General features: G+C 57.8%; 9 protein-coding genes across 9 annotated transcripts; 5 read left to right on the top strand and 4 right to left on the bottom strand.

Annotated features, from left to right (window-relative positions):
• Positions 1-560: 560 nt before the first annotated feature.
• On the top strand, positions 561-1,728 carry CMQ_2290 (Zinc-binding transcription factor; the record flags this gene model as incomplete). The annotated part of the gene is made up of 2 exons (XM_014316248.1): positions 561-765; positions 851-1,728. The coding sequence occupies 2 exons, from the start codon at positions 561-563 to the stop codon at positions 1,726-1,728; spliced, it is 1,083 nt and encodes a 360-aa protein (XP_014171723.1).
• Positions 1,729-2,981: 1,253 nt separating this feature from the next.
• On the top strand, positions 2,982-4,079 carry CMQ_2336 (40S ribosomal protein s7; the record flags this gene model as incomplete). The annotated part of the gene is made up of 3 exons (XM_014316294.1): positions 2,982-3,143; positions 3,573-3,655; positions 3,716-4,079. The coding sequence occupies 3 exons, from the start codon at positions 2,982-2,984 to the stop codon at positions 4,077-4,079; spliced, it is 609 nt and encodes a 202-aa protein (XP_014171769.1).
• A 438-nt stretch (positions 4,080-4,517) lies between these two features.
• Positions 4,518-6,614, bottom strand: CMQ_2495 (dynactin arp1 p62 subunit; the record flags this gene model as incomplete). Its single annotated transcript, XM_014316453.1, has 2 exons — positions 4,518-6,186; positions 6,271-6,614. 2 exons carry the CDS (start codon positions 6,612-6,614, stop codon positions 4,518-4,520), a joined length of 2,013 nt encoding a protein of 670 aa, XP_014171928.1.
• A 3,035-nt stretch (positions 6,615-9,649) lies between these two features.
• CMQ_2191 (uncharacterized protein) lies at positions 9,650-12,752 on the top strand (the record flags this gene model as incomplete). Its single annotated transcript, XM_014316149.1, has 2 exons — positions 9,650-10,447; positions 10,512-12,752. The coding sequence occupies 2 exons, from the start codon at positions 9,650-9,652 to the stop codon at positions 12,750-12,752; spliced, it is 3,039 nt and encodes a 1,012-aa protein (XP_014171624.1).
• Positions 12,753-13,339: 587 nt separating this feature from the next.
• CMQ_2083 (uncharacterized protein) lies at positions 13,340-14,207 on the bottom strand (the record flags this gene model as incomplete). The annotated part of the gene is made up of 2 exons (XM_014316041.1): positions 13,340-13,442; positions 13,495-14,207. 2 exons carry the CDS (start codon positions 14,205-14,207, stop codon positions 13,340-13,342), a joined length of 816 nt encoding a protein of 271 aa, XP_014171516.1.
• A 666-nt stretch (positions 14,208-14,873) lies between these two features.
• Positions 14,874-15,668, top strand: CMQ_2364 (glutathione s-transferase-like protein; the record flags this gene model as incomplete). The annotated part of the gene is made up of 1 exon (XM_014316322.1): positions 14,874-15,668. The coding sequence occupies one exon, from the start codon at positions 14,874-14,876 to the stop codon at positions 15,666-15,668; it is 795 nt and encodes a 264-aa protein (XP_014171797.1).
• A 2,004-nt stretch (positions 15,669-17,672) lies between these two features.
• Positions 17,673-20,908, top strand: CMQ_2436 (ubiquitin-conjugating enzyme; the record flags this gene model as incomplete). The annotated part of the gene is made up of 7 exons (XM_014316394.1): positions 17,673-18,116; positions 18,195-18,214; positions 18,285-18,389; positions 18,455-18,717; positions 18,804-19,038; positions 19,099-20,411; positions 20,487-20,908. The coding sequence occupies 7 exons, from the start codon at positions 17,673-17,675 to the stop codon at positions 20,906-20,908; spliced, it is 2,802 nt and encodes a 933-aa protein (XP_014171869.1).
• Positions 20,909-21,203: 295 nt separating this feature from the next.
• Positions 21,204-22,475, bottom strand: CMQ_2187 (cyclin-like protein; the record flags this gene model as incomplete). Its single annotated transcript, XM_014316145.1, has 1 exon — positions 21,204-22,475. One exon carries the CDS (start codon positions 22,473-22,475, stop codon positions 21,204-21,206), a length of 1,272 nt encoding a protein of 423 aa, XP_014171620.1.
• Positions 22,476-23,322: 847 nt separating this feature from the next.
• Positions 23,323-24,765, bottom strand: CMQ_2324 (bar domain containing protein; the record flags this gene model as incomplete). The annotated part of the gene is made up of 3 exons (XM_014316282.1): positions 23,323-24,207; positions 24,290-24,576; positions 24,639-24,765. The coding sequence occupies 3 exons, from the start codon at positions 24,763-24,765 to the stop codon at positions 23,323-23,325; spliced, it is 1,299 nt and encodes a 432-aa protein (XP_014171757.1).
• Between the last annotated feature and the right edge of the window lie 549 nt (positions 24,766-25,314).

A 25,314-nucleotide genomic window follows, 5' to 3' on the forward strand; every position in this document is an offset into this window, starting at 1 on the left:
AAGGACGGATGTATGCCGAATATAGAAGTTAGAGGGGAGGGGCAGCATTCTTTGTGGGCCTGGTTGCATGATCGTAACAAGCGCCACTTGATTGGTTCACGAAGATTCGCATTACATAAGGCGGTGCTTGTCATATTTTAGGGCAGCAATAACTTCATAAAAAAATTATATTCTGGTCAGAGAAGTCCTACAAAAGCCGAGTAGACAGGCACGTTGCGTTGGGCGCGCCTAGACAGTGATTTTCTACCTCACTGGTATCGGCACAAATTTGTCCGGCGCTAGATTTGGCGATCCAGTTACTGGTTCAACCTTTCCTTCGTAACAATATGTCTCTTTGGCCGCTTCGTCGGCAGAGACGGATAAATTGAGTCTAGAGATAACAGGCGCACTGATATAAAGCGGGGGAGGGGAAGCCGAGCTCTAGCATCTTTGCTCTTGCTCGTCTTCAGCTCATCCTGCTCATCTTCTGCTCCTTTTCCCCTGTGCTCTGCCTCCATTTCTGCTGCCTTTTGTCGCATTCGCACCTAATTGGCTCTTCGTCTGCCACAGATTCCTCCACTATGCCGTACCCCGACAAGTTTACCGGCTTCCAGGTCGAGAGCGCTGAGACTTGGCGCGAATTCCACAAGAACGAGTTCCAGCCAAAGCCGTTTGGCGACTATGATGTCGACATCCAGATTGAGTGCTGCGGTGTCTGCGGTAGCGATCTGCACACCATCAACGGCGGCTGGGGCGAGCAGAAGTGGCCCTTGGCAGTTGGTCATGGTGAGTTTTGTGATTTTGTGTTGTCTGTGTTGTCTGTGTTTTTCTGTTACTGCGTCTTGCTGTCGCCTTCTCACTGACTGCTCAGAGATCGTCGGCAAGGCGATTCGTGTTGGCCCCAAGGTGACGCTGATCAAGGAGGGCCAGCGTGTGGGCGTGGGCGCGCAGTCGTATTCGTGCCTCGACTGCCGCCAGTGCAAGAATGACAACGAGACGTACTGCCGACAGCAGCTGGACACGTACGGAGCCACGTGGCCGGACAGCGGTGTGGTGTCGCAGGGCGGCTACTCATCGCATGTCCGCACGCATGAGCACTGGGTGTTTCCGATCCCGGATGCGCTGCCGTCGACGGCGGCTGGGCCGATGCTGTGTGCCGGGCTCACGGCCTTTAGTCCGCTTGTCCGTAACGGCTGCGGCCCCGGCAAGAAGGTCGGCATCGTCGGCATCGGTGGCATCGGGCATTTTGGCATCCTCTTTGCCAAAGCGCTCGGCGCCGAGGTCTGGGCCATCTCGCGGACGCACAGCAAAGAGGCCGATGCGCGCAAGATGGGCGCCGACGGCTTCCTCGCCACGGCCGACGCCGACTGGGCAGTGCCACACGCCATGACGTTTGACCTGATCGTCAACTCGGCCAACTCGTTTGACGGCTTCGACCTGGCCGCCTACCTCTCCCTGCTCGACGTGCACGGCCGATGGGTGAGCGTGGGCCTGCCGGGGGGCGACGGGATCATGGTGCGCAACCAGTCCTTCCTCAGCAACGGCTGCTTCTTCGGCAGCAGTCACCTGGGCAGCCGCAAGGAGGCCCTCGCCATGCTCCAGCTCGCCGCCGACAACAACATCCGGCCCTGGGTCGAGGAAGTGCCTATCAGCGCTGAGAACCTGTCAGCCACCCTCGACCGCCTGCACAAAGGCGATGTCAAGTACCGCTTCTGCCTGACCAAGTATGGAGATGTCTTTGGCCAGTAAGGGGCGAGCGCGGCGTGGAGGTCAAGGAAAGAGACAGATGTTTCCAGCCATGCCAGCCTCACGCTGTTTCACATCGCATAGAAAGGTGGCATATTCGCTGTAGAAACGGACGAATCGGCTTTTTGCAAGCCTTTTGCAAGCCTAGAATCAAAACCGTATTTATGACGAGGCCGCATTTTGCTTGGTGACGAAGCTCATGAGACTAAGATCAATCTTGAAATTTGGTGGGGAAGACAACGTGGACTGCTATCATGAGCACAGTGTGATTAATGATTTCAAAGCCTAAAATTCTGTACGGAGTATCTTCGAGCCGTATTCATGGACCGTACAAGTAAACATTGCTTCGTAAAGCACTTGGTCATCGTTCTAATATTGGCATACTTTGTCCTCGACACAGGCGAGGATGTACAAGTTTGGAATATCATCGTTACTCTGAGCTTCTGTGCCCAAGCCGTCCCATGTTTCGCTAATAAAACTGTAACCATTGATGGTCATGCAACAGCTTAGAAGACCTGAAACGACATTGCTGAAACCTGAAAAATGAAACTACCACAGGCTAACAGTTAAAGTGATCATATGTGCACATACATATCTAGCTGGAATGCTACTTCCTTAATCACGATTCTCTGTGGAAGGCATAGGGAAAGGAGAGAAAGACCTCCAAAAGCGATACTATGGCGTGTACTGGTTACAAAGTTGTGAAGGGCAGTGTATTCTTTTTTGATAGACTTTGCAGACTTTATGTCAGACGAGTATGTTTTAATTTCTGTTTTGCGCCATTACCTATGTAAGTGAACCTTGCAATATCGACGAGTTTCAAAGATTTCTGTTACCTGAAAACCACTTTCACTAATATTAACAAGGATTACAGACATCCCAACAATAAACGAAACCCGGGCTACATGAACTCCTTTCACTTGAGGTCCTCTTGTAAGGTGCGCGTCAACATTAACACACGATAAGATATCACCAAGGCCCCACAGTTGTGAGCGTTACATAATCAAAATGAGTCCAAAGAACCCCACCACTTCTCATTGGCCACAGAGTTTCAGGGCTCGCAAACCCTCTTGAAATTTTAGTGCCCTTTAGTCGCAAAAAAAAAAATCACTATGCCCGCCAAAAGCCCTGGATAATTTCTCTTCACGATTGCTGCTTCGATCCTCATCCCGTTGACACGATTCACCAAGCAGCCGCTCCTCTTTTTCTTCTCCCTCACCCGTTTAACCCTCTTCAAACAGGATCAATCAGTCAAAATGAGCGCCCCACAGATCAACAAGATCGCGCCGACGAGCCCGTCGCGCCAGAACCCATCCGAGCTGGAGACGAGCATCGCCGGTGCTCTGTACGATCTCGAGACGAACACGTCCGACCTGCGCGCTGCCCTGCGCCCGCTGCAGTTCGTGTCTGCCCGTGAGGTGAGATGAGAATGCCTCCTATTTACCGTGACCATGTTGGGAAGCAGCGGGGAGGTTGAGAAGAGGGACAACGAGGACGAGGCAATCGGCTGCCATCGGTGGCTAGTTCAGAGACAACATCATAGCATCGTGTTCGAGGACGCAGACGGTCCGACAATCTGATTTCTTGCACGGAAAGCGTGATGAGTGACCGACTCGACTGCCTTCTCAGACCGATTCGACGATACTGCCCTCTCGACAGCCCAACGTCTTTTTCCTCGACCTCTTCTCTCTCCTCTGCTCTTTCGAAAATCCTGTCGCTTGACGCACCCCCATACACACAGAATGTTGTGGATACAGGACGGGAAGCGGTCCATGGATGGTGTTTTGACGTAGAGGAGAACAAACGCATCCAGGAGCTCGCATGCTGACTTGGGATCTGAATCCTAGATCGAAGTCGGCCACGGCAAGAAGGCTATTGTCATCTTTGTCCCCGTCCCATCCCTGCAGGGTTTCCACCGTGTCCAGCAGCGGTAAGTTTTTTCTGTCCGCCGCTTTTGTTTGCTTGGGCTCCGTTCTGACCAGACGACCAGCCTCACCCGCGAGCTGGAGAAGAAGTTCCCTGACCGCCACGTTCTGATCCTGGCCTCGCGCCGCATTCTCCCGCGTCCCAAGCGGTCTAGCCGCTCGCGCAACACGCAGACCCAGAAGCGTCCCCGTTCGCGCACCCTGACTGCCGTGCACGACGCCATCCTGACCGACCTCGTCTACCCGGTCGAGATCGTCGGCAAGCGTCTCCGCACCAAGGAGGACGGCAGCAAGACGCTCAAGGTCATCCTTGACGAGAAGGAGCGCGGTGGCGTCGACTACCGCCTGGACAGCTACTCTGAGGTCTACCGGAGACTCACCGGCCGTGCCGTCGTCTTTGAGTTCCCCCAGACCAGCGCCGAGTACTAGACTCGGGTCGCCGGGACTGTGGAAGACGGGTGCTGGAGAAAGAGTCGGGTATGGTTCTTCTTTAAAAAGTCAAAAGAAACGAAAAAGGGAAATGAAAAAAATATAAAATATCACAGGACGACAAGAGAGGTGGAAGACGGCCTCTTGAAGCTATCCTGGGTTCCTTGGGAGATTTGCCTTTACTGTGTCTTTGGGTGTTTCTATTTTCCCACCCTTATTTCCTCTTATGCATGGATGGGAAGCTTTTGCAATGGGTCTGCGTCCCGGTAGTGTACCGACGTGCGCATGGATGGTTCGGAGCAAAGGAATACAAGCAAATATCAAAGCCATGTATCGAGTTGTCGTGACATACGTCGCAGAGATCTTTGCAGTGATTACGAATGGGTGAGAGCAGTGGTATTGTCTTCCTCGTATCGTCCACAACCACTCAGCCGACAGCTAGTCCCGCCGGACACGTCCAATCCCAAGGACACACCAGTAGGCCAGTTCCCGCTTCTCCTTGGCGTCCTTGTCGCGGCCGGCCGTCGTGCCGCCGCCGTCTTTCTCGACCTCGGCCTCCCACTCGACGCGCACAAACATCGGGATCTCCACCACGTCCTCGTCCTCGCGCAGCGGTCCCAGATCGACCTCCTTCCCTTTGTTGGCGGCCGACCGGCTCGTCACGGCCAGCACCTCCAGGCTCAACGACGGTGGCACGACTTCGAGCACGATGCTGACCCAGTTGCGGCCGCGTTCCCAGATCTTGCCGGCCATGGCCTGGTGCGGCTGGCTGTCGTCGGTGCGGCGGCCGTGGCCACTGCTGCCGACGGCAGAGCCGCCACTGCCGCTGCTGGGGCCGCGGTCGTTGTCGCGCAGGGCATCGTCCCACACATCCGTGTTGGAGTCGACCTCGAACTGCGGGCAGAGCACGGTGACCTTGCTGGCGAAGCGGCCGGGCGTGGTCGAAGGTGCAGCCAGCGTGACCCGCACGTTCTCGAAGATGGGGTTCTTGAACGTGAGGATGTACTGGACCGGCTTCAGGGGCTCCAGCAGATTTGTCGGCAGGGTCGACGTCGACATCGAGGCCGAGGCCGTGCGGGCAGACGAGCTGGTCGATGGTGACGACACGTGGATGCTGCTGACGCTGCCGCTCGTCTGCAGCGGCCGGATGGAGATGCTGGGGATGTAGCTGCCGGCGACCAGCCGGATGCGGAACCGGTTGTTGGTCGACTTGGCCTCGGGTTTGCTGATGATGTGGCGACAGACGGGACAGCGCTTGGACCGCTTCGTGCGCAGCAGAACGGGCACCGGTCGCAGCTCGTCGAGAAAGCGTGCACGGCCGTGCAGCTGGGCTTCGCCGGTGTATGTTGGCTGGGCAGCCCGCTGCTCGGCCGAGGCTGTGGCGTCCCAGGCGTCATGGCTGCTGTCGCTGCCGGCACCGTCGAGACCACACAGCCGGTCGATGACGGCTGACTCATCCAGCTGGGCCACCAGGAAGCCTTCGGCCTCGTCGCGGGCCTCACGCATCGTCCGCACGCGCGACTGTGCTCGCTTGTCGAAGCGGGATCCCGACAAGGCCAGCCCGCTGGTGTACATGCTCATGATGCGCGACAGCGACGCCTGCGAGCCGAAGCCGAGGTCGCCGAATGATGCCAGCCCGCCGGCACCGGTGCCGCTGGTCTCCGACAGCTGCTGCTGGTAGAACTGCTTGAGGTTGCCAAACTGTCGGTCAATGTCCAGGCCCTGCTCGTGGCCGGCTTCTGTTGCGGCAGCCGAGGACGACAGCCCGACCGACAGTGCCTGCGGCTCTTCACCGTCGACCAGCAGCGACGGCATCGATACGCTCAGCTGCCGTGGCCGCTCCTTTCGCTCACGTGGCAGCAGCCGGGCCTTGCCGCCGTTCCGCAGCTTCGCCAGCTGGCTGTACAGCCCGTTGGCCTTGTCGAACTTGATGCCCACCTCGGTCGAACACCATTGGCAGTAGCTGCACGTGAGCACAAACGGACCCCCGCTGCCGGCTGAGCCACCCTCGGGCACGCCCAGGCTGCCAACCACGGGCGCCGCCTCGAGGCTCGTCACCGTCAGAGGGGCCACACAGATCGGGCATTGGAAGCAGCTTCGCGTGCATCTGTGCAGGGCCAGGTCGTCTTGTCAGCAAATACAACACCTGCACCTGCACCTGCTCCTGCGCTCTCCCAGAGCCCCAACGCACCGGTTCCCCTCGCTCTTCAGGTTGCTCGTCGGCACCTCAAACAGACAGCTCGGGCAGTAATACGTGACGATTTCTTCGGCCACACAACGCGGACAGCGGATCTGGTGGCAGTCCTCGCAGTACAGCAGGTACTCCAGCGGATACAGGCTGTAGTTGGCGCGCGCAGACCGTGGGTCGAACGTCCTGTCGTCCCCCTCATGCTCGCTCGGCTGTCGGTCGATGTGGGACGACGTGTCGGCGAATGACGGGGCGCTCTTGGCCTCGCGGGCCGCCGTGGCCGCTGAGGAGCCCGTGTCGGAACACGGACATTGGATGTACGTGTAGGGCGTAAAGGATTTCGGCATTGCGCCTGTTTCGCAGCACAGGGTAGCGGACGTGCAGGAGACGAGCTGCCAGTCGAGACATAAGAGCCTTGAGCCAGTAAAGCGAATATTGGGAAGCTGCGAATACTTGGCGGTGAAGATGGGCAGAATGTGCCACGATCGAGCATCACATTCCCATATGCTCGCACAAGCATCAAGCTCGCACAGCACGTAGGCTGTTGCCTTCCCAATTCGGACAGCTCCTTCTCTTTTTGATCTCTTTATCTTTTTGGACACTGTGTATGGACTTGGCACTTTTCATCTCTCTCTTTTTTTCATTTTATCATCTGTGTTTCGTTTCTTCTGGCAAATACCCATTCGGACATCTGCATCCAAATCATGCTTTTCCATCAAAACGGTGACGAATCGATACAACCTCTGGCTACGACTGGTCATTTTGTTAGTCCCCGACTCGTGGCCGAAAGTATCTTACTCCGTACTCCTCACATGGAACGACGCGAGAAAATTTTCTCTCGGAACCCGTCACCATGCAGCATTCAGCTGGCCTAGGCGCACGGCGCCTCGCCAACAAACCAAACAGAGTCAATAGTAAGATACACATCCGTCAGTGGAAGGCCGCTGCTCGGGGAGAGAGGCGATTTACCGTCTCGTGTTCTTTGCAGATTCGGCGTCTCCGCCCGTTACAAGATACTTGCAAACGGCCAAACGTGCGGTTCGTATTGTGCGCTGATTTGCACTGGGAGTTGGCGTCCCCGGAAAATTAAGAAATCTTAATAAACCTGTTCCTGACGAACGCGTTTCGAAGCTACTTAGCTGGTGACTAGCAGGCAAACAGCGTAGCAGCGCCGAGCGGCGCACGGCTCTCTAAAACGCCTACGAGTTAAATTAGCAGGTCTATCCTCGTGCGGTGCTCGCTGGAACGCTCGGACGCAGGCGACCCCCTGGCCACCAAGCCAAGTGTGATGATATCTACGGAGTATGTACGAGACAGGCAGCGTGCCATCATGCCGTTGCAGTTTCGGCATCTTAACGGACGAGGTACATAGTATCTTACAAAGTACCTATACGTAGTAGAAACCCCCCCCTGTCAGCACGGCTTGCTTCTTGTGGCATGTGTCGCACTTCCCGCCGGAAGCCACTGAAGAACTGCAGGCTTCGTACCCGCCTCTTACGTGTACAGACAGGAGGAGCAGCTGCGGGCTTGAGTGCCCAACCCGACAGGAAAAGAAGAGGGCCAGACACGTCGATGCTCTGTTGACACATTTATTTCTTCTGCTGCGAGATACGGAGTCGACAAGCTACTGCAGCACTAGCACACTCCATCTTGGGTTTAGTGGAAGAAGGAATCGCCCAACATGGGCAACATGGCATCATCATTAAATGAAAGAGGGGGCGGCTAGGCAATCCCACTCAAACAAGACGATCGCGGAAACTGAGAAATTCGACAGAACGAGCAAGGTCAGAAAAAAAGCAAAAAGCCATCCTGCCAACACAGGCCCTAATGCAAGAGCTGGAGGGCGGGCAACCGACCGCCCTTTATGTGGACTGGTAATACCAGCGGCTGACAGGAGTTCCAGTGGGACAGCAAGAATGGCAAGGATCAACAAGAGATCCATCCTGGACCGTCGCTGAGCCTGTCTTGCATCGCCGGATCATCTCAGAGGGAGGCGTCGTCATTTCACCCATCCCTCCGGCATTCTCGTTCATCCCGCCTCGTCATTTCCCTGCACGGTGAGAGGTATGTCTTCCAAGTTCCAACATCAAAGTACCGGTGGCCGAGAGGTGCAGGACGTGGTGGCGATCCACGCAAGCAATCCCCCCCACCCAAGGTGGTATCGTCGATTCTGATTGTCTTACCTACCGCGCGCTGTCCATGCACCGAGTGCCACCAGAGCAGCAGGGAAAAGGGAAAAAGCGAGTGAAAGGCGGAAAGACGGTGACAGATAGGGCAATGCGTACGGCGAAATGCAGTGCAGAAAACGCGGTACGCACCCATTGGACGGAGGCGCCGTGGCCAGGACGCCTTGGCCCCAGCTTTCAGCTGCTGAAAGGACAGAGCAGCAGCCATAAGCAGAAGGCGTCCTTGGGCTTTTTTGCCCAATGCGCAGCTTTATTGACACCATCGGCTCCGACACCCTAGGGAGCTGGTGATGCGACTGGGCCTGACGCCACAGGCTACTATCTTTCATTTATGTATGAGGCCTCGTGCACGCTGACGGCTCCATGGGCTCACATGCATGCACGTTCTGGGGCGGTGGTGCAATGGGGACCATTCGTGGGAAGAAATGCCGGCACGGCCGCCAGAAATGGGCAGCGACAACCAAGGAGATTTGTGATGCTCAATATCGCCCTAGGCAAGATAGGGCAGCAGCCACTTTCTGACCCCTGTCTGTGCCAGGCCCGAGGCGGCTGCGCTACTCGTTTAGAGTCAACGACGTTCTGATTGTGCACCGGTCCCCCCACTTGTTCAGCTGCGAGTGTTTTGAGTCTTGGCCTGCTGTCGCTGCTTGCTGCTGTCGCTGCTGTCCTGCCCATACAGACATCCGAAGTGGTGCAACGGTGGAGATTTTGCTACAGATGATCGAAAGTGGACACTGGTATATGTGCTCTTCCCATGAAGCTGGTCTTCGCTCCGTGTCGCGACTGTGCCTGTTTTCCCCCTTCATTGTTTCTTTCTCTCTTTTTTTTGCAGGTCTGTTGTACGGCGCACACGTTTGTCCAGGGAGAATAGCAGACCACAAGGCTGTCTTGGAGACGGGACAGACAAATCAACACCTGGGGATTTCGGCGCTGCGCAACACGTCCGTGTCTCATCTGTCCGCACCCTTCTGGGGCCTGTGTCCTTTGCTTTCTTTTTCGCCTCCGTTGAGCTGTCCGGCCTTGTCGACACACGACCCATAGGCGGTGCAGTTCGGTTTGCATCCTCTCTTCGACATTGCATTGGCGGCTCTCTCACGCAAACAAGTTCCCCACAAGCATCCGACCGACACTGGGCAGACGACAGGGCAAAGGCGCAGCAAGCGCAGACGGAGAGCCGCGCCTCTCTCGACAAAAGCATGTCCCGTTTGCAGGCGGCCACCTACTCTGCCGTGGCCAATGGCGGGTCCGGCCGGCCTCGAGGACGGATGACTGGCAAAGCCGGCGACTTTGCAGAGAGCCACCAGGCACAGAGCACCGGCATCAAGCGGTGGGATGGCAAGGCCAGGACCAGCCAAGACTGGGACTGTCTTCGCCAGGACCCGGATCTCTGGTTCCGCAACGGCAACTGCCATGTGCACCTGTACGGGAAAGGTCAGTCGCGGCGAGGCCCTGTTTTCAAGGTGCCCTTTTCGACGCTGCTGGCGGCCCAGTGCCACCCGCTGGTCGAGCGGTTCATCGCCCCCGACGTGCCGACGGTGCCCGAGGCCAGCGAGGCGTCTGACTGCGGCAACGACAGGCGGGCGTCGCTCGCCACGCTCGACTACTGGGCCCGTATCCGGCGCGTCGGCCGCGTCGACCTCTACATCCCGCCGCCCGTGGGCGCAGACCTGGACCAGATTCTGAGCCACCACGTGGCCATGCGCAATCTTTTTGCCTGGATATTCCGGCGGCCGCTGGTGGGCGAGCATCTTGGGCCAGTGTTGACGTCGCTGCTCGATGCTATGCGCGACTTTCGGTCAGCCGACAGCGACAACGTGCACGATCTGCTGGTGTACATCGACGAGGCCGGCTATCTTCAGCTGACGGGCCAGCCGGACTACGCGATGGGCGTGTTGCAGCTGGCCGAAGCAACGCAGAACCGGGTGCTGTACATCGATGCGTTTTCGCACTGTGTCGGCATGTACAACCGCCTGTATCTCAGGTCAGAATACTCGGTAAGCAGGAGACAGCCCGATGCGCCCGGTGTGCTGAACTAACGAGGCCGCTCACTCTCTCTAGCACATTAGCCCGACGTCCCGACGGCTGATCCGACGGGCTCGACTGGAGATGGACATGCGGCTCGGTGCAGCCGGAAAGATGCTGAAGAACTTTCTGGACGAGGAGCTCTCGGAGACATACCTGGGCCTCACGACGGCAGCCCGCGCCCATCTGGATCGATTCCGGACGTATATTCTGGGTTACTACACGACTCGGCTCGGCTACTACCCGCCGTCGTCGATGGATGTGCGCAGCACCATTTTTGAGCCACACATTCTCCGGTCTCTGACAGGCGACTTCCAGGCGCTGTACGACTACCTGGTGGACGAGGAGTACACGATTGCGTCGGACAGTCCGACGTTGGCACACGGTGGCGTCTGCGTGCTGCAGAGCGTCGAGTCGTTTGACGAGCGCCACAAGTTTCCGACAAGGGCACATCCGCTGCCACTGCTGCCACAGATTCCGTCAGCAGCGATGGCAAGCGGCAATGGCAGCGGAATGGGAGGCGGAGCCAATGGAAACGTTATCGGACGGCGCAACCGGATGGCCTGGTTTAGCGGCAGGACGATCGACAAGCTGATGCAGAGCCGGTCGGAGAAGCTGCGGCCGAGCAAGCGGCTGCTGGCACACGCGGCGCTGTTGAGGGCGACGACACAGACGGAACGGCCGGAGCTGTCGCAGAACGAGCTCGTGTGGGCGTACCGGCGGTTCGAAGAGGAGTCGGTACTGTCGCCCGTGAAGGCGGACCGCGGCGAGAAGATCTCGATGGTGGACGCGCGCAAGGTGCGGTGGATTTTCATCTACGCGGTGCACCAGGCACTGCAGAACCACTACCTGCCGCCACCGGCGGAAGTGCGCGATGCCGGCGATGTGCCGTACCATATCAGCATCTCGACGGCGAACCTGCCGCCGTGGCAGGACAGCGATGCGGGCAAGAAGGCAGCTTCACCGGTCTCGCGCCGGCTGACGATCATGTCGACTTGGCCGCATTTAGCCGACGGAGCCGACATGGAAGACGGGAGCAGCAGCGATCGGTTTGGTCCATCGACCTTGCTTCCCTCAACGCCGGGAGTGTCGACGCCCGGAATGACGGACGAAGAGGAACAGCGGCCACCGACGCCCGAGTTCTCGTTTGATATCCGGCCCGACATCGACTACCTCGGCCTGGCCAACCGGCACGAGACGGGCGGCTGGACGGAGAATAGCTCGCATGCGTCGAGCAGCAGCTACCAGCACCAGGTGGAAGTGTTACCGCGCACGCGCAGCTTGACGAGCAACCTGTCGCGAAACGCGGCCATCCGACGGTCGCTTGTCCTCTTCCGCAGCAACAGCACGCGTCCGCGAAGTGGGATCATGGTGGTGGACGAGCAGAAAGGCGCCGGCGACAACTCGATATGGCCAGAGTCTGAGCAGCAGCAGCAGCGACAGGTGCGGCCAATCTCGCGGAGTCACGCCCGATCGCCATATCACGAGATCCTCGTGCACGGCTATGGCAACGGCACGAACCCGGTGTGCATCACGCCGTATTCGTCTGTTGACGGCCGTCAGAGTGGTGGCAGCGACGGTGTGGTCTCGCCGACAACGGCACGCACCCTGTCGACAGCATCGACTAACTCGACCAACTCGAACGCGTCGGACTCGTCGGCCGAGAGCGCCAAGAGCGTCGAGAGCGCGGCGACGACGATATCGAACAACAGCGGCAAGAGCAGCTTCCGTCAGCGTGCGCCACCACCACTGACGCTGCCTGTAGCCAAGAGTCGGCCCAGTACGGCGACGCCGTCCCCTCGGGCAACTGGCTTTCGCAGCGTGTCGTCACCGCTGACGCCAAGGGCGCCCATGTCGACGACACGATCACCGGTTGCCGCTCGCAGCAGCGCCCGTCCATCGCATCGTCGTTTCAGCGTCTACGGCGGTGGAGACGAGTATGCGATGATGCGGACGCGCCGCAATAGCGATGCCAGCCTCCGGGCATCGCGTCGGAGCAGCACCATGGTTCCGGCCGTGCCCAAGATGCCGTCGCTGCGGCAATACCGGGTGCTCTGGAACGAGCGGCCACACTCGTCGCAGGAGATGCTGCTGGCCATCCGCGAGAGCCGCGAAAGCCTGCAGACGGGCTATGCGGTCGTGCCGGCAGCACCGACATCGCCAAAGCTGCCGGGACCATCGGCACCTCCCTCCAGAGCTGTGAACAGTGCCGGCGACGTGCAGCCGGAGTGGGAAAAGTTCTCCGCCGGATTGGGTGGACACACGGTGCTTCCATGAGCCTAGTTCCTTTTTTCTCTTCCTTTTTCTCTTCCTTTTTCTCTTCCTCATCCTATCTTTCTCTCCCTTCTACACATGCAAGCGACCTCGATCTTCTGCACGTTCTGTTTTATCTACACTCTACTCCGCCATCACATCCTGATACCCAGACGGCCATCATACATAATTTCTTTGTCTTTTCTACTCTGCTTTGGGATGGAGCAAGCGAGGCGTTTTTCGCACGCATATCCGGTAGTAAGACGTGCCGCTTTGACGGGGTCCTGTCGGAATACCCTTTGCTGTTTCTCTTTTCTTGCGTCACATCTTTGTCCTGTTATACGCACATCTAGCCTTTTAGTTCCTGCTAGCAGACCAGACCACAGAACGGTCACCATATACGTTACGCCGAATGACCACCCAATAAACTCATGTTCTCAATAGGACTAAATACCTAGAAGCGGCATTCTATGTGCAGGCAAAGATATAAACACAAAGGGGTATCCCAAAGGGCTGTGTACGTTGTAGATGACCCTGCATAGTGCTCTGTACACCATGAACATTTTCATTTGTTTCGTTGTTTCATCATTTCGTCTGATCCGTTTGTGCTCCTACTCCTTCTTGGCGTCCGGCCGAGGCAGACCGGCCAGGGCGGTGACGATCTCGCTACCAGTCTTGTAAGTCATTATGGCCGGGAACACGATCCAGAGGCCACTGTTCCGATTAGTAATTGCAGAAAGGCAGGTGGAACGAAGAAGAAACGCACTTGGGAATGATCCAGAGGAAGACGAGCGAGACGATGTCGTTGTGGCCGATGTTGGCGAAGCCAGAAAAGTACTCGTTAAGCCAGTACAGCACGGTCTTGCTGAGCGTCATGACGGCGGCGGCAAAGAGCATCAGCAGGGCACGCGCACCCGCCCGGCCACCGACGGTCTGGACGGTCTGAACGACGCCATCGGACGTGCTGTCAGTCTTGCGACAGCGCGACCAGATCCCGATGTAGCCGAGGTAGAGGGCGGTCTCGACGACGTTGAGCACAGCCTGGGCGGCGCCAAAGCCGTCGTGGGCGTCCCACTGCCGGCGGCCGTAGACGTGGTCGACCTCACCGTAAAGCGCGTACGGCTGCCAGATGGGCCAGTGCAGCGAGCCGCCGGGCATCGAATGGGGACGCAGCAGGACGTAGCCACAGTCCCAGATAACGAGCGGCAGCGAGACGGCGAGCCAGAAGAGGGCCAGGCCCGAGGGAGAATGAGACCAGAGAGGCGGGGCGGAGGTGTGAGCAGGAGGAGAGGGAGGAGCGATAGGTGTAGGTGGTAGCGAAGACGGAGGCGAAGGCGACAAAGAGGCCAGTGTTGACTGGCGAGGGGTCACCTTTCGGGTCGACGGCTTCCGGGCAGTCGACGGGGTGCTGGCACGCGAACGAGACGGAGTCGGAGGCGGCGGCACGTCCACACCAGAAGCTGAGCGGGTGAGGACCATCGTGACGGAGGGTTGGGTCGTGAGGGAGTTCGTGGATTGGGTTTGCAGTCGAGAAGCTGTTTCGATCCAATGGAAATGGTGGACGAAGTGTTCGGCTTTATCTTCTTCTCTTCTTATATATTCTTTCTCTTTTCTTCTTCACCTCTTCTCTTCTTCTTTCTTCTCGCCTCGACTGCCTTCTCCTTTGCCGTCTGCCTGCGGTCTCGATGGTAGGAGTTTGTGGTGAGATGTTATATACGCTCGAAGAACACGCTTTCTTTGCAAAGAGTGGAGACAGGAGAGAGAGGGGTGCAGCTTCCGTGTCGCTCTTTTGTATTACACAGACACCCCCTCCTCAAGGACAAGTGTACTCACCCGTACTTTGTAAACAGAGCAGTGACGCTAGTGATCTAGCGCTCTGGTGACACTCTTCGAATCCGAGGCCGTTTCTGCAGGAACGCAGTCCTGTTGACTTGGCATCCTTTTGACACCGATCCAGCTGCCGGCTTGCATTGAAAACAGGCCACAATCTGTGCTGCTGCCACCACCAGAATTAGTAAAGGCTCGGTCTTCTCTGGCCGTTGGTTGTCTTGGCATCCCCGCACCATAAAGCCGATTGAGGTCGAGGTGGTGTACAAAGTCTCAGTCTCTACTTTACGACTTTACGACTTTACGACTTCTCTCACCATGGCTGCCGACGCGCCCTACAAGCTCGTGTACTGGCCCGGGTTGCCCGGCCGCGGCGAGCACATCCGTCTGCTCCTAGAGGAAGCCGGCGTGCCGTACGAGGACACGGCCCAGATGACGGCGACGACCGACGACGAGCTGGTCGGCACGGCGGCCGTGCTGGCTCAGATCAGTCCGGACAACCGGGGCGACGCCGTGAACGCGCCACCGCTGGCGCCGCCCGTCCTCGAGCACGACGGCCTCGTCATCAGCCAGACGGCCAACGTGCTGCAGTATCTGGGACAGCGTCTGGGTCTGGCCGGCGACCTGGCGGCCGATCCCAACGCTGTCTACCGCGTCAGCGCGCTCGCCCTCACCGCTCTCGACGGCCTGAGCGACGAGGTCCACGACTGCCACCACCCCGTCAGCACCAGCCTCTTCTACGAAGAGCAGCAGGCCGAGAGCGTGAGGGCCAGCCGCGCGTTTGTGCGCGTGCGTCTGCCCAAGTTCCTCGCCTACTTTGACAAGGTTTTGGCTGGTTCGGCTGCCGGCTCCGGTCCCTGGCTGCACGGCGGCCGCCTCACGTACGCCGACCTGGTGCTCTTTCAGTGCCTCGACGGGACCGCACACCAGTTCCCGCGCGCCATCGCAGCCGCGCGCGCCAGCGGCCTGTACGCACGCGTGTTTGCGCTGGCCGACGCCGTGCGGGCACGGCCGCGCATCGCCGCATACCTGGCTAGCGGTCGGCGACAGCCGTATGGCGAGGGCATCTACCGGCACTACGCCGAGCTGGACGTGACGGCCGAGGATGGGTAGTGGGTGGTGGTGAGGCACGATGGGGCTGACAGTTTTGCTAGAAAAAGAACGGATGAAGCATCCCCTCCATGACTGCTTACGAGACTGCTTACGAGACTGCTTACACGGTGTACAGTCGTATACGACGTACGCGAGGGAGAGCGTGTAAATTCTACAGAATACTCCGTACAGCCCATTCTCAACCTCGTCCTCATCCACACCTCATTGCTGACATGTGGGGCTACTGGTCAAGCTTCCCGCGAGAGCCCCACCTCGCTCCTAAGCATAAACCCCGCGAGCTGCACAACTGCCCCTCACCAGCTCGTCGGCCAATCCGCGGCCTGCAACGGCCAGCTGTGCACATGTGCACGTACGTCGTAGGTGTGTCTGCTGGTCTGCACGCTCATACGAGCGCGACCGAGTCATGCTGTAAGCAAGAGATAACGACCGGGTATATACAATGTAGTGCGACCGAGTGGGGGAAGAGATGGGGGGACATGGATGGAGGACATGGATGGAGGACATGGATAGAAGACAGGGTCTGTCCGTTCTGTACTTCGTACCCGTCTTTTTTCCCGTTTTGTCTATTCGCACTTTTCTTCTCGGCCACTGTGACGCAATCGAGCTGGCTTTCCGCTGTTGGGCTCGTTCCATGCTGCTCCTCGCACCTCTTGCCTCTCTTTCGGCCCTGTCCAAATGTTTGCAATTTTTCCGTGTGCTCGTGTTGGTCCTGGCTGCAGCTGCAGCTGGCCTGTCTGCTCTACTGCCACTGGTCTGCCCACCCCTCCAGCTAAGGCATCCACGGCATGTGTACTGCCCAAACAGAATGGCCCGCGAGACAGAGTCGAGCTCTGATGGGCAGGCGCTGCCCATATAATCCTCTCCTGCCTGATCTGTCTTTTTGGCTCCTTCTGTCTCGTCTCTCCCCTTGTCCTGTCCTCTTTTTACTCGCTGCCGTACGGGAAATCCAACTTGGTTTGCTGCTCCTCCCTCGTCTCATCGTCCTCTACAGTCTCCAGTTTCCAGTCTCCAGTCCCCTCTCTTCTCCCTTCTTCCTCTCTCTCCTCTTCTCCTCTCGCACCTCCCGCCTTTTGGCACATCCTCTCCCCGGTCGCTATCTATACGGAACCCCACCCCTTCGGCCCATGCGCGCGTGACGTCTTCCACCTGACCTTTCCGACTCGACAAATCTAAGCGCAATTCGCTTCATCCTGGCCTCACACTGTTCTCTGTTCCTTCCACTTTGTCTAGTCTCCCAGATCCTATGTAAGACCGGCTTGTCCTGTCCGTCCATTCTTCTTCTGGGCCATTTCCATCCGCATACCTCTAGCCACATCGCTGTTATCTATATCAAATACGCACTCGATTCTACCTAGCCCTACACAGCTGTCCGTTCGTCCCGATCGCAAAGTCCATGATCAACCTCGCAACCAGATACACCCGGCGAAAACGTTACCGGTCCTTATATCGCTGCCAGCTCACCGTCTTGCTCGGCCGTCGTGCCCTATTCGCCCGAACCCAAGTTTCGCCGTGACATTCACCACAAACGCCGGCTTGCATTCGCTGCATCTGTGGCAACGTGGCGTTGTCGTTTGTCTGGCCTGCTGCTGGTGGCTGACTACTGCATTTCCCCGTTCCCATTGCCTTCGTGTTTCGGATCTCCTGTGCTTGTATGCCTGCTGTGTTCACGGCTCGCAGTCTTGTCATAGCCAGAGCCCTAATACCACAGCCCTGCGTCACCCATCTTCGTTCTATATATAAGGCGCCATTTGCCCCGCCATTTTCGCTGCATCCGTCGCCTCGTCGATCCTCGCTTTCAAAGCCCGATCGGAGCCTCACTTCGCCTAGGCGTCCCGCCGGCCTCTTAATGAGATTCTTAGCAACACAAACAACAACACAAAGGTAAACCTTGTCGCACGCCGGATGAAGACAAAAAGTACTGTCCCTCCATCTCTATTGTCCCCCCCCCCCCCAGCAAGACCGATTTTCTTCTGCCTCCATGTTCTCTCTAATCCCCCGTCGATTATGGAGCTGACTGACCGCACAGACACCCAATCTGGCAGTGCTGCCGGCCATTCTTCAGAAACTTCGGCCCACGAGCTCGAGGGCCCAATCTTCGGAATGCCTCCACTGGGAGCCAAAATTGACCGAATCAAGAAGCACGTCTCACGCTGGAAAAAAACGAGAGACAACACGCCAAGCTCGCTTGCTGCTCCGGCTGTCACTGTCTCTGCATCTAGCTATGTCGTCTCTGCGCCCCTCGGCCCCCTTGGGTACCCCCGCATCGGCCCCGATAGCCCACTTCCTTCGGCTTCCCCGCTGCAGCCCGTACTTACGTCGCCAACCAGCACGCTCAGTCATGGCCACAGCAGCAGCAGCAGCATTGCCAACAACAAGCTTGGCTTAGGCTACAATGGCAACTCGATGAACTGGCAGCCGGCACCGCCTGCACCAACAGTTTCCATTAACGTGACCCCGGCTTGCCTGTCAGTTTCCTGAGTTGCACTGTTCCCTTTTGCAGCCGAACCTGGCTACTAACAAACCCAGTCCAAGTTATGGTTGCAACGGTATGCATCTATCCTGCGGATGTAAAATGCCCTTTAGCGACCTTTGTCGTGAGAAATTCTCCTTTACCAGCCATGCGCAGTTACTAAGGGATTCAGAGGATCCAAATTTCGAATCCGGCGTAAATGGGAACCCTAGTCACAACCTGTTGCCTCGCTTCAGCAACGGCCAGCAATGGTATGCATCCAGACAGCCACCATGTCAAGGTGTTTGCTTTATTTCCACCAGACTAAAACTCCCAGCTATTCCGTACGTCAAATCCCAAAGATTGATGAGTGGTGGACGAATGCTTTGCGGGATACTGGCAAGGATGTCTTTCGCGATATCGCAAGGGCTCTCCACCCTTCGCCTCCGCAGTCTCCCAACCTCTCGGTGTCTAGTAATCGGGCAATGAGCACGATCGCTCGCCAGCTTTCCCAGTTTTCCTGCAGTCATTGCAACTTCAATTTCAACCTCAAGGCGAAAGATGTAATCTCCACCATGCAAACAATGATTGCCAACTATGGTATGTTGATCTGGTCTGGGATCCTGAACCTTCCCGTGTCTGATGCATCCGCTGCACCTAATGGCTGAGATCTCTGACAATAACAGCCCGAGTAGGACGTGTCACTTCTGGCTATGAATGCCCGCAGTGCAAGGTCCTAAACTGTATTGGATGCGGTTTGGCTGCCCCGTCTGCTTACGACAGCACCGGAACCGATAGCCGGCCGATCATATCCTTGTGCTGCGGGGTGGGTCGCATGATGCTCATCTGGGCTCTTTGCTGCGGCGTTGATTACAATGAAGTCACACCTGCTCCAGCTGTCGTGCAGGCCGAGTCTGGAAGGTATCCCTTCCACCTTTTTCGGGCTTCCAAAAAGCAAAAAGGTCACGCTGCCCATGCCAGCCTGGACTCCGCTGGCACTGGGTCCTCTGCCAAAACCCCTCCCAGTAAATCTCACGGCAAGAGCAAATCGGTATCCAGCAAGCCAAGCCACAGCACAGCGGCGGCTTTCACTATCAGCAAGAAGGCATCGAAATCTGCCACTCCCAATGGAGTGGGTTATGGCGATGCATATATCTGGTCGCCTATGTCGAACTCGCCATCCGCGTTTGGTTCGGCACAAATACGAGCCAGCGTGATGGCGGAGGACTACAAGTACCAGACTTACTACCTTCTGCTCTACCGCCTTCTCCCGCGCTCAAACAAAGGCGTCCATTTGGACGACCCGTCGCCAGCGTGTGCAACTTTGTTACGCCACATATTATGCCGAAGCCCCCTTCTTGCAAAGGCCTCTGAATATCTTCGCAACACCTCGATCGAGGATATCACGAAACGGCATGGACTGTACAGCGCCTTGTGGCAGTTTCTGGATGCCATCTGTGACCAGCCGTCCTTGGCCGTTGTTGTGACGCAGCCTAGAACCTTGTTTTCTGAGGCGGAGCAGCTTCCTCATGCTTGCTTCCCGGTACTAGAGGCGACCACCACGATGTCAGCATCGACAGAGAGCGGAAAGGACAAGGAGAAAGAGCGGGAGTCGAGTGAACCCTTGGCCGTTCTCCTCCATCGCATCGCCGAACTGTGTCGATTTGTCCTCCAGCAGTCTACCTACCACAGCTCCGAGTATCTGACGGGCGACGGTATTAAGACGTTGGGTATCTGCCGTGAGTTGGCGGCTCTGAGTGACCGCTACTCAGCTGTGGAGTCACAGTATCTGCAAAATCCTCAATCTTCTGTAGGGGGGAATGCACAGCAGACCGCCGGCGAACAGAGAAGGCCGACCAGGACGTCAAGCCGCACACGAAAGGCCAACGAGCTGGCAGAAGAGAAGAGGCGTGCTGAGCAGATGACGGCATGGCACCGGGAACACTGCTTGTCCGATACGGAGGATGCGAAGGTGATCGGCAACAACTACTTTGAGCCTCTGACAAAATCTATTCAAACGTCTCCCAAAGGGCGAATGAAACGACTGATCAATGACGTCAATATCCTGCGGTCTTCTCTGCCGGAAGGCATATATGTGCGCCACGCCTCATCACGGTTGGATGTGATGAAGGCCATGATTGTCGGCCCAAGAGGGACGCCGTACGAAAACGGATTGTTCGAGTTCGACATCTTTTGTCCGATCAACTTTCCCCATTCGCCACCACATATGAGGCTGAAGACGACCGGCCAGGGACAGGTTCGGTTCAACCCAAACCTTTACCATGATGGGACGGGTAGGTATTTTGCTTTAACCTACATCAACGCCGGCGCGGTGTGCTAACCTGACCCAGTCTGTCTCTCACTGCTAGGAACTTGGGGGCAAGGGCAGACGTGGAACTCGGAGCACAGCACTCTTCTGCAGGTGCTGGTATCTATCCAGGCAATGATCTTCTGCGATGAGCCGTACTACAACGAGCCCGGACGGGAAGTGCGGAAAGAGCCGGCGGCCAGTGCTCAGGAAAATGCATCGCTGCAGAAGAACACGGTGCAGCACGCTATGCTGTACTGGCTGAACTTGCTGTCTCTCGACAAGGAGAACGGCAGAAACGGCACAGCGACCATCTCGAGCTCGCTGGCGTTTCCGGACATGGCGGTGTGGGAAGACGTGGTGCGCAAGCACTTTGAGCTCAACGGACATGCGATCATACAGGCGGCGTCGGGTTGGAACTTGCAGGACGGGAAACTTCAGGAGCTTACGACAGCGTTGAGACGGCACTCCTTTCTAGACTAATACTGTCCGTTTCGTCTGTGTGTATGTACTCGGCTTCCGGCGAATGCCGCTGGGCGGACTGCCATAAAGCTAGACGGTGTTCATATCCTGCAGGACATGGGAATGATTTTGATTTACTGCAGGCGCCTGGACTGAGCGGTTCGGCTTGACCTTGTGCTTTAATATACCAATCGAGCTTGAGTTTGCCTTTGTTTTACTTGGATGCCCGCCTTCTCATGGTCACGGTCTTATATGCTTTGTGTTCATGCTTTCGATTTCAAGTCTCAGTTTCATTTTTTCATTTACCATGCTATCCTTACAGCGGCGGCCCAAAAGGATCATCCAGGGCCTTGGCGACCTTTCGTCGCTTGGCTTCATGAAGGCCAGGGTCAGGTGTGGCCGAGACGGCGGCGAGGGACTTTCCGAAGACGGAGGCGTCCTCGGGGAGGGCGTTGTGGTGGTAGGCCTTGACGGCGCCCTCACGCTTGGCCTGCTGCAGGGCGACGAGGTCCCAGCGATCGGGGTCATGGCAGGCCTTGAGCTTCTTGAGCAGCGGCTTGATGAGGTTGTTGGACACGGGCTGGCCCCAGTAGTCGGACAGGCGCTCAGGCGGCTCGGCGGCGAGCAGGGCCTGGCAGTCAGCGAGGGCTTCATCAACGCGCCGACAAACGGCCGAGCCGGTGATGCGCTCCCACTCAGCCTCGCCGTTCTTTTTGGACTTTTTTGACGTGGCAGCGGGGGAGGGTCGCCGGAAGGATTCGGCGACGAGGCGGTCGGCGAGCGGGCGGTCAGCGAGGCGGAGGGCGGCGAGCATGATCTGGGAGGGCGTGAAGTGGAAGTAGGCGTCGGTGATGAGGGGACTGAACTTGAGGATCTCGCGGGCGCGGCGATGGGCGGCCGAGATGCGGGTGTCGGACAGTGTTGACGATGTCGGTGGTATTGATGATGCTGGTGCTGAGTCAGCTGAGTCAGCTGAGTCAGCCGAGTCGGCCGGTGCAGCCGTCAGAGCATCGACGTCGGCGAGCCGCCGCAGTTCCATGACAGCGCCCTCGAGCGCGCGGAACGGGTGGCGGACGTCAAAGGCGAAGCGAATGCCCTGGCAGAGGAGAAACTCGCCGGCGAGCACGTCGGCCGCGGTGGTGTGCGGGAACTTTTGGGCGAACCCGTCGAGCTTGTGGTAGTAGCCCTCGGCCTTGGCGCCGAAGAAGAGGGCAGTCTTGTAGAGCGCCGCAGGCGGATATGTCATCAGGCTGTGCGTCACGTAGAAGCGCCGGAAGAAGATGGCCGCGGTGGCCTGCACGTCTGTCGGCTGCTCCGTGAACTTGCCGGCCCGCAGCAGCTCGACGGTGTAAAAGTCGAGCAGGAGGCGCTCCTCGGCGGGCGTCAGAGCGGGAGGGTCATCGGAGGGTGGCTGCGTCTGTGTCTGCGTCGATGTCGGTGTCGCTTCGAGGCCGCGCTGCCGGGCTTCGCGGATCGTCGACACGGCCAGCGCGTTGGTCTGCGCCCGCAGGTCGGCCAGCTGGCCCGGCGAAAAGGACCAGAGGCGGAACTGCGATGACTCGCGGTAGATGGCGTCCTCGGAGGCCATCGCGAGCAGTCGTGCGGTCGGTCGGGACAAGCCTGAGGGTCGGTTTTGCTTCGTCTTTTTCTCCTTTCTGTCTTCTTCTTTCCTCTCAACGGGTCGCTCGTCGGTGTGCACCGTCGACACAAACGGCCATGGCGGAGATGCAGTCGCGTAGAAAGAACACAACCGACAAGGGACGGAAGACAGAAGAACGCAGAGAGACAAAGGCTGTCGGAACTTCCAGTCGTCGAATGGCTGAGATAAAAGATCGTTGTCCGATTTTACACCGGACAGCTCCAAGCTTTCAGGTACAGGTATCGGTACGCGGCCCCGCACACAGACTAGGTGTGACATTCGTACCGTCTACATCGGGCTTGTGGTCCGTGCACTGGTTGCTTACGGTAGTCCGGCCATGCGTTCCTTTCATAACGCAGCTCAGCTCCTTCCGTGTACTTTACGAAATCTCTTCCTCGCCAACTCTATCATAATCTCGTCAGGTTTGCCTAACTACCAGGATGCTGCACAGAAGAGATATTAAAACAGTCTAGCGAGACAAAAGAGATGTCCGGCAACCCCAGTCCATCTACCAGGACAAAATAACAAGAAAGGGAAAAAAGGAAAAAAGGTAGATCTCGACAGATGTATCCAAGCCGAAGACCTACGAAACGCCAACCACCTCAGCAGCCTGCAGCCTCGAGTACGGGTTATGCACGGGAGAAGAAGCGCCGCTGGACCCAGCCCAGATGAAGAGCCCTCCCGCCCGAGGCCGACACCATCCATTCTTTGTGAGCAACGTTTCAACAGCATAGGCAAGGCCCAGAACCCGAGCCGACATAAACCGACATGAACCATCAAACCAAAACGCACACGGCTAGTAGCCCACCTCACGCTTCATCGGCGGAGGCGGTGCCGGCTTCTTGGACCGAATCGGCGGCGGCGGTGGCGGCTTGCGGCCGGCCGGGTTGCCAGACAGGTTGCTAGTCGACCGATTGAGGCTGCTGTAGCTTGTGGCCGGCGATGCGCTGCGGTCACCACCCCATTCGGGGCTGCCGTCGTCGCCGTCGTCCACGTGCACGCTGCTGTTGCTGCTGTTCGTCATCGTGCGGCCCACAGGCCGGAGCCCGCCACGAAGCGACGACACTGCTGCTGCTGCCGTTGCCGCCGCCGCGTTCGAGCCCGCGCCCTGAAACGTGTTCGACCGAATGGCTGGGCTGGGCCTCGGCGGCTTCTCCGGCGTGGCCATGTTGCTGCCGTTCAAGTTGCCGTTGCTCGGCACCCGGTTGTTGGACCGGATCGGCATGCGTGCCGGCATCGGCTCCGGCTCCTCCTCGGGCAAGTTGTTGCTGTTGGGGTTGTACCGCTCGCTGTTGTACGAACGAGCTGTGTTCGACCGGCTACGATTGCCATACCCACCGACCGACAGGCTGTTGCTGCCGCCATAACCACCGTTGTTGGAGGCGTTCGCAGCCGTTGCGGCGCCCGGCCACGTCCGCTTGATGCGGCGCAGCTCGTCGGCACAGCGCTCGTGGTAGCTCAGCTGGCAGTCCATGAAGCTGGTCAGGTCACGGATGCTGTCGGCCTCGGCGTCCTTGATGTCCTGCATGCGCCGCATGATGTCCTCGTTGCTCTCCTCGTACTTGGCCCGGTTGGTGCGCAGCTCCTCTTCGATGCGGAAGTCGTCGCGCTTGGCCTTTTGCATCTTGGTGATGCTGGCATCGTAGGCAAGCCGTCGGTTCTCAAGCTTCTTGCGGGAATTCTTTTGGGGTTAGCGGGGAAAGAGGTAGGCGTGGAGAAAGCAAGACAAGAAGGTCAAGACACAAAAACAGAGAAAAGCTCACCTGATACTCCTTCATCATAGCCAGGCTGCGGTCAAGCGACTCGAGCCAGGCCACGGTGGCATCGGCCACAAACTGCTCCTGGATGGCAGCCATGCGCTCGTTGGCACGGCCGAGCGTCACGAGACAGTTGCCAAACTCAGAGTCCGGCTCGAAGTCCTCGCCGTGACCGACCATCGTGCGGCCAAGGTAGCTCGCCGGCACGCCCTTTTCTCTGTCCTCAAACACCTCGCCACGACGACCGATCCACTTGACATAGGCAGTCATCGACCTCTGGAGACGTTCCATGCCTGGGGCGTGTTAGCAGGAGGGGTGCGAGAGGCGGGACGAGCAGCCAGTTGGGCCTACTCACCATCATAGCGGAGAGCCATCTCGGTCTCGAGCATCTTGAAGTCCTCCGACATGCTGGTCTTGGCTTCGCCGCCCATCTTCTCGCCCGCCCATTGGACGGCGCGGTCAATTTTCTTGGTGAAGTTCATTGTGGATGTGTATGGGATTGCGAGTGAGGGTGTGTGTCTGTTTGATCGGATGAGGGAAGCAGTAGCTCTAGATGGGTCGTGGTTGTGCAGTGCCCAGGCACATTTATGGCATCAACGGTGGTGGCGGTGGGAAGATGGCTGACTGCACAAAGAAACGACAGATGCGGAACAACAGCGGAGATGAATGCTGCAGATAACAAAGAAGCAGCGATGTCTAACGAGAGTAGACTGGACGAAAGGATAACGATAGTAAAAAAAATGCTTGGTAGAGAGGAGAAAGGAGACAGCAAGAACCGCTTGGGAGAAAACGAGCGGTTGGCACAGGGGAAATGACAGAAAAAGGGTGTCTGGCCCTCGTCGCGGTGTGAAGAAAGGCTGGGGATGGTGTGGCTGTAGAGATAGATGTCCTTTTACTTTTTTTCGGGGCCATTTTTTTTTCTGTCTTCTTTTCCATTGCCGTGTTCGCTGGCCATTCTTCCTGCCATCCCCTGAAGGCTGTTGTCGGTAAAAGGGGTCGCTTGGGTAGCCCCTCCTTAGCGCCCTCTACTT

This window comes from Grosmannia clavigera, assembly GCF_000143105.1.
Source record: "Grosmannia clavigera kw1407 unplaced genomic scaffold GCSC_156, whole genome shotgun sequence".
Taxonomy (NCBI): domain Eukaryota; kingdom Fungi; phylum Ascomycota; class Sordariomycetes; order Ophiostomatales; family Ophiostomataceae; genus Leptographium; species Leptographium clavigerum.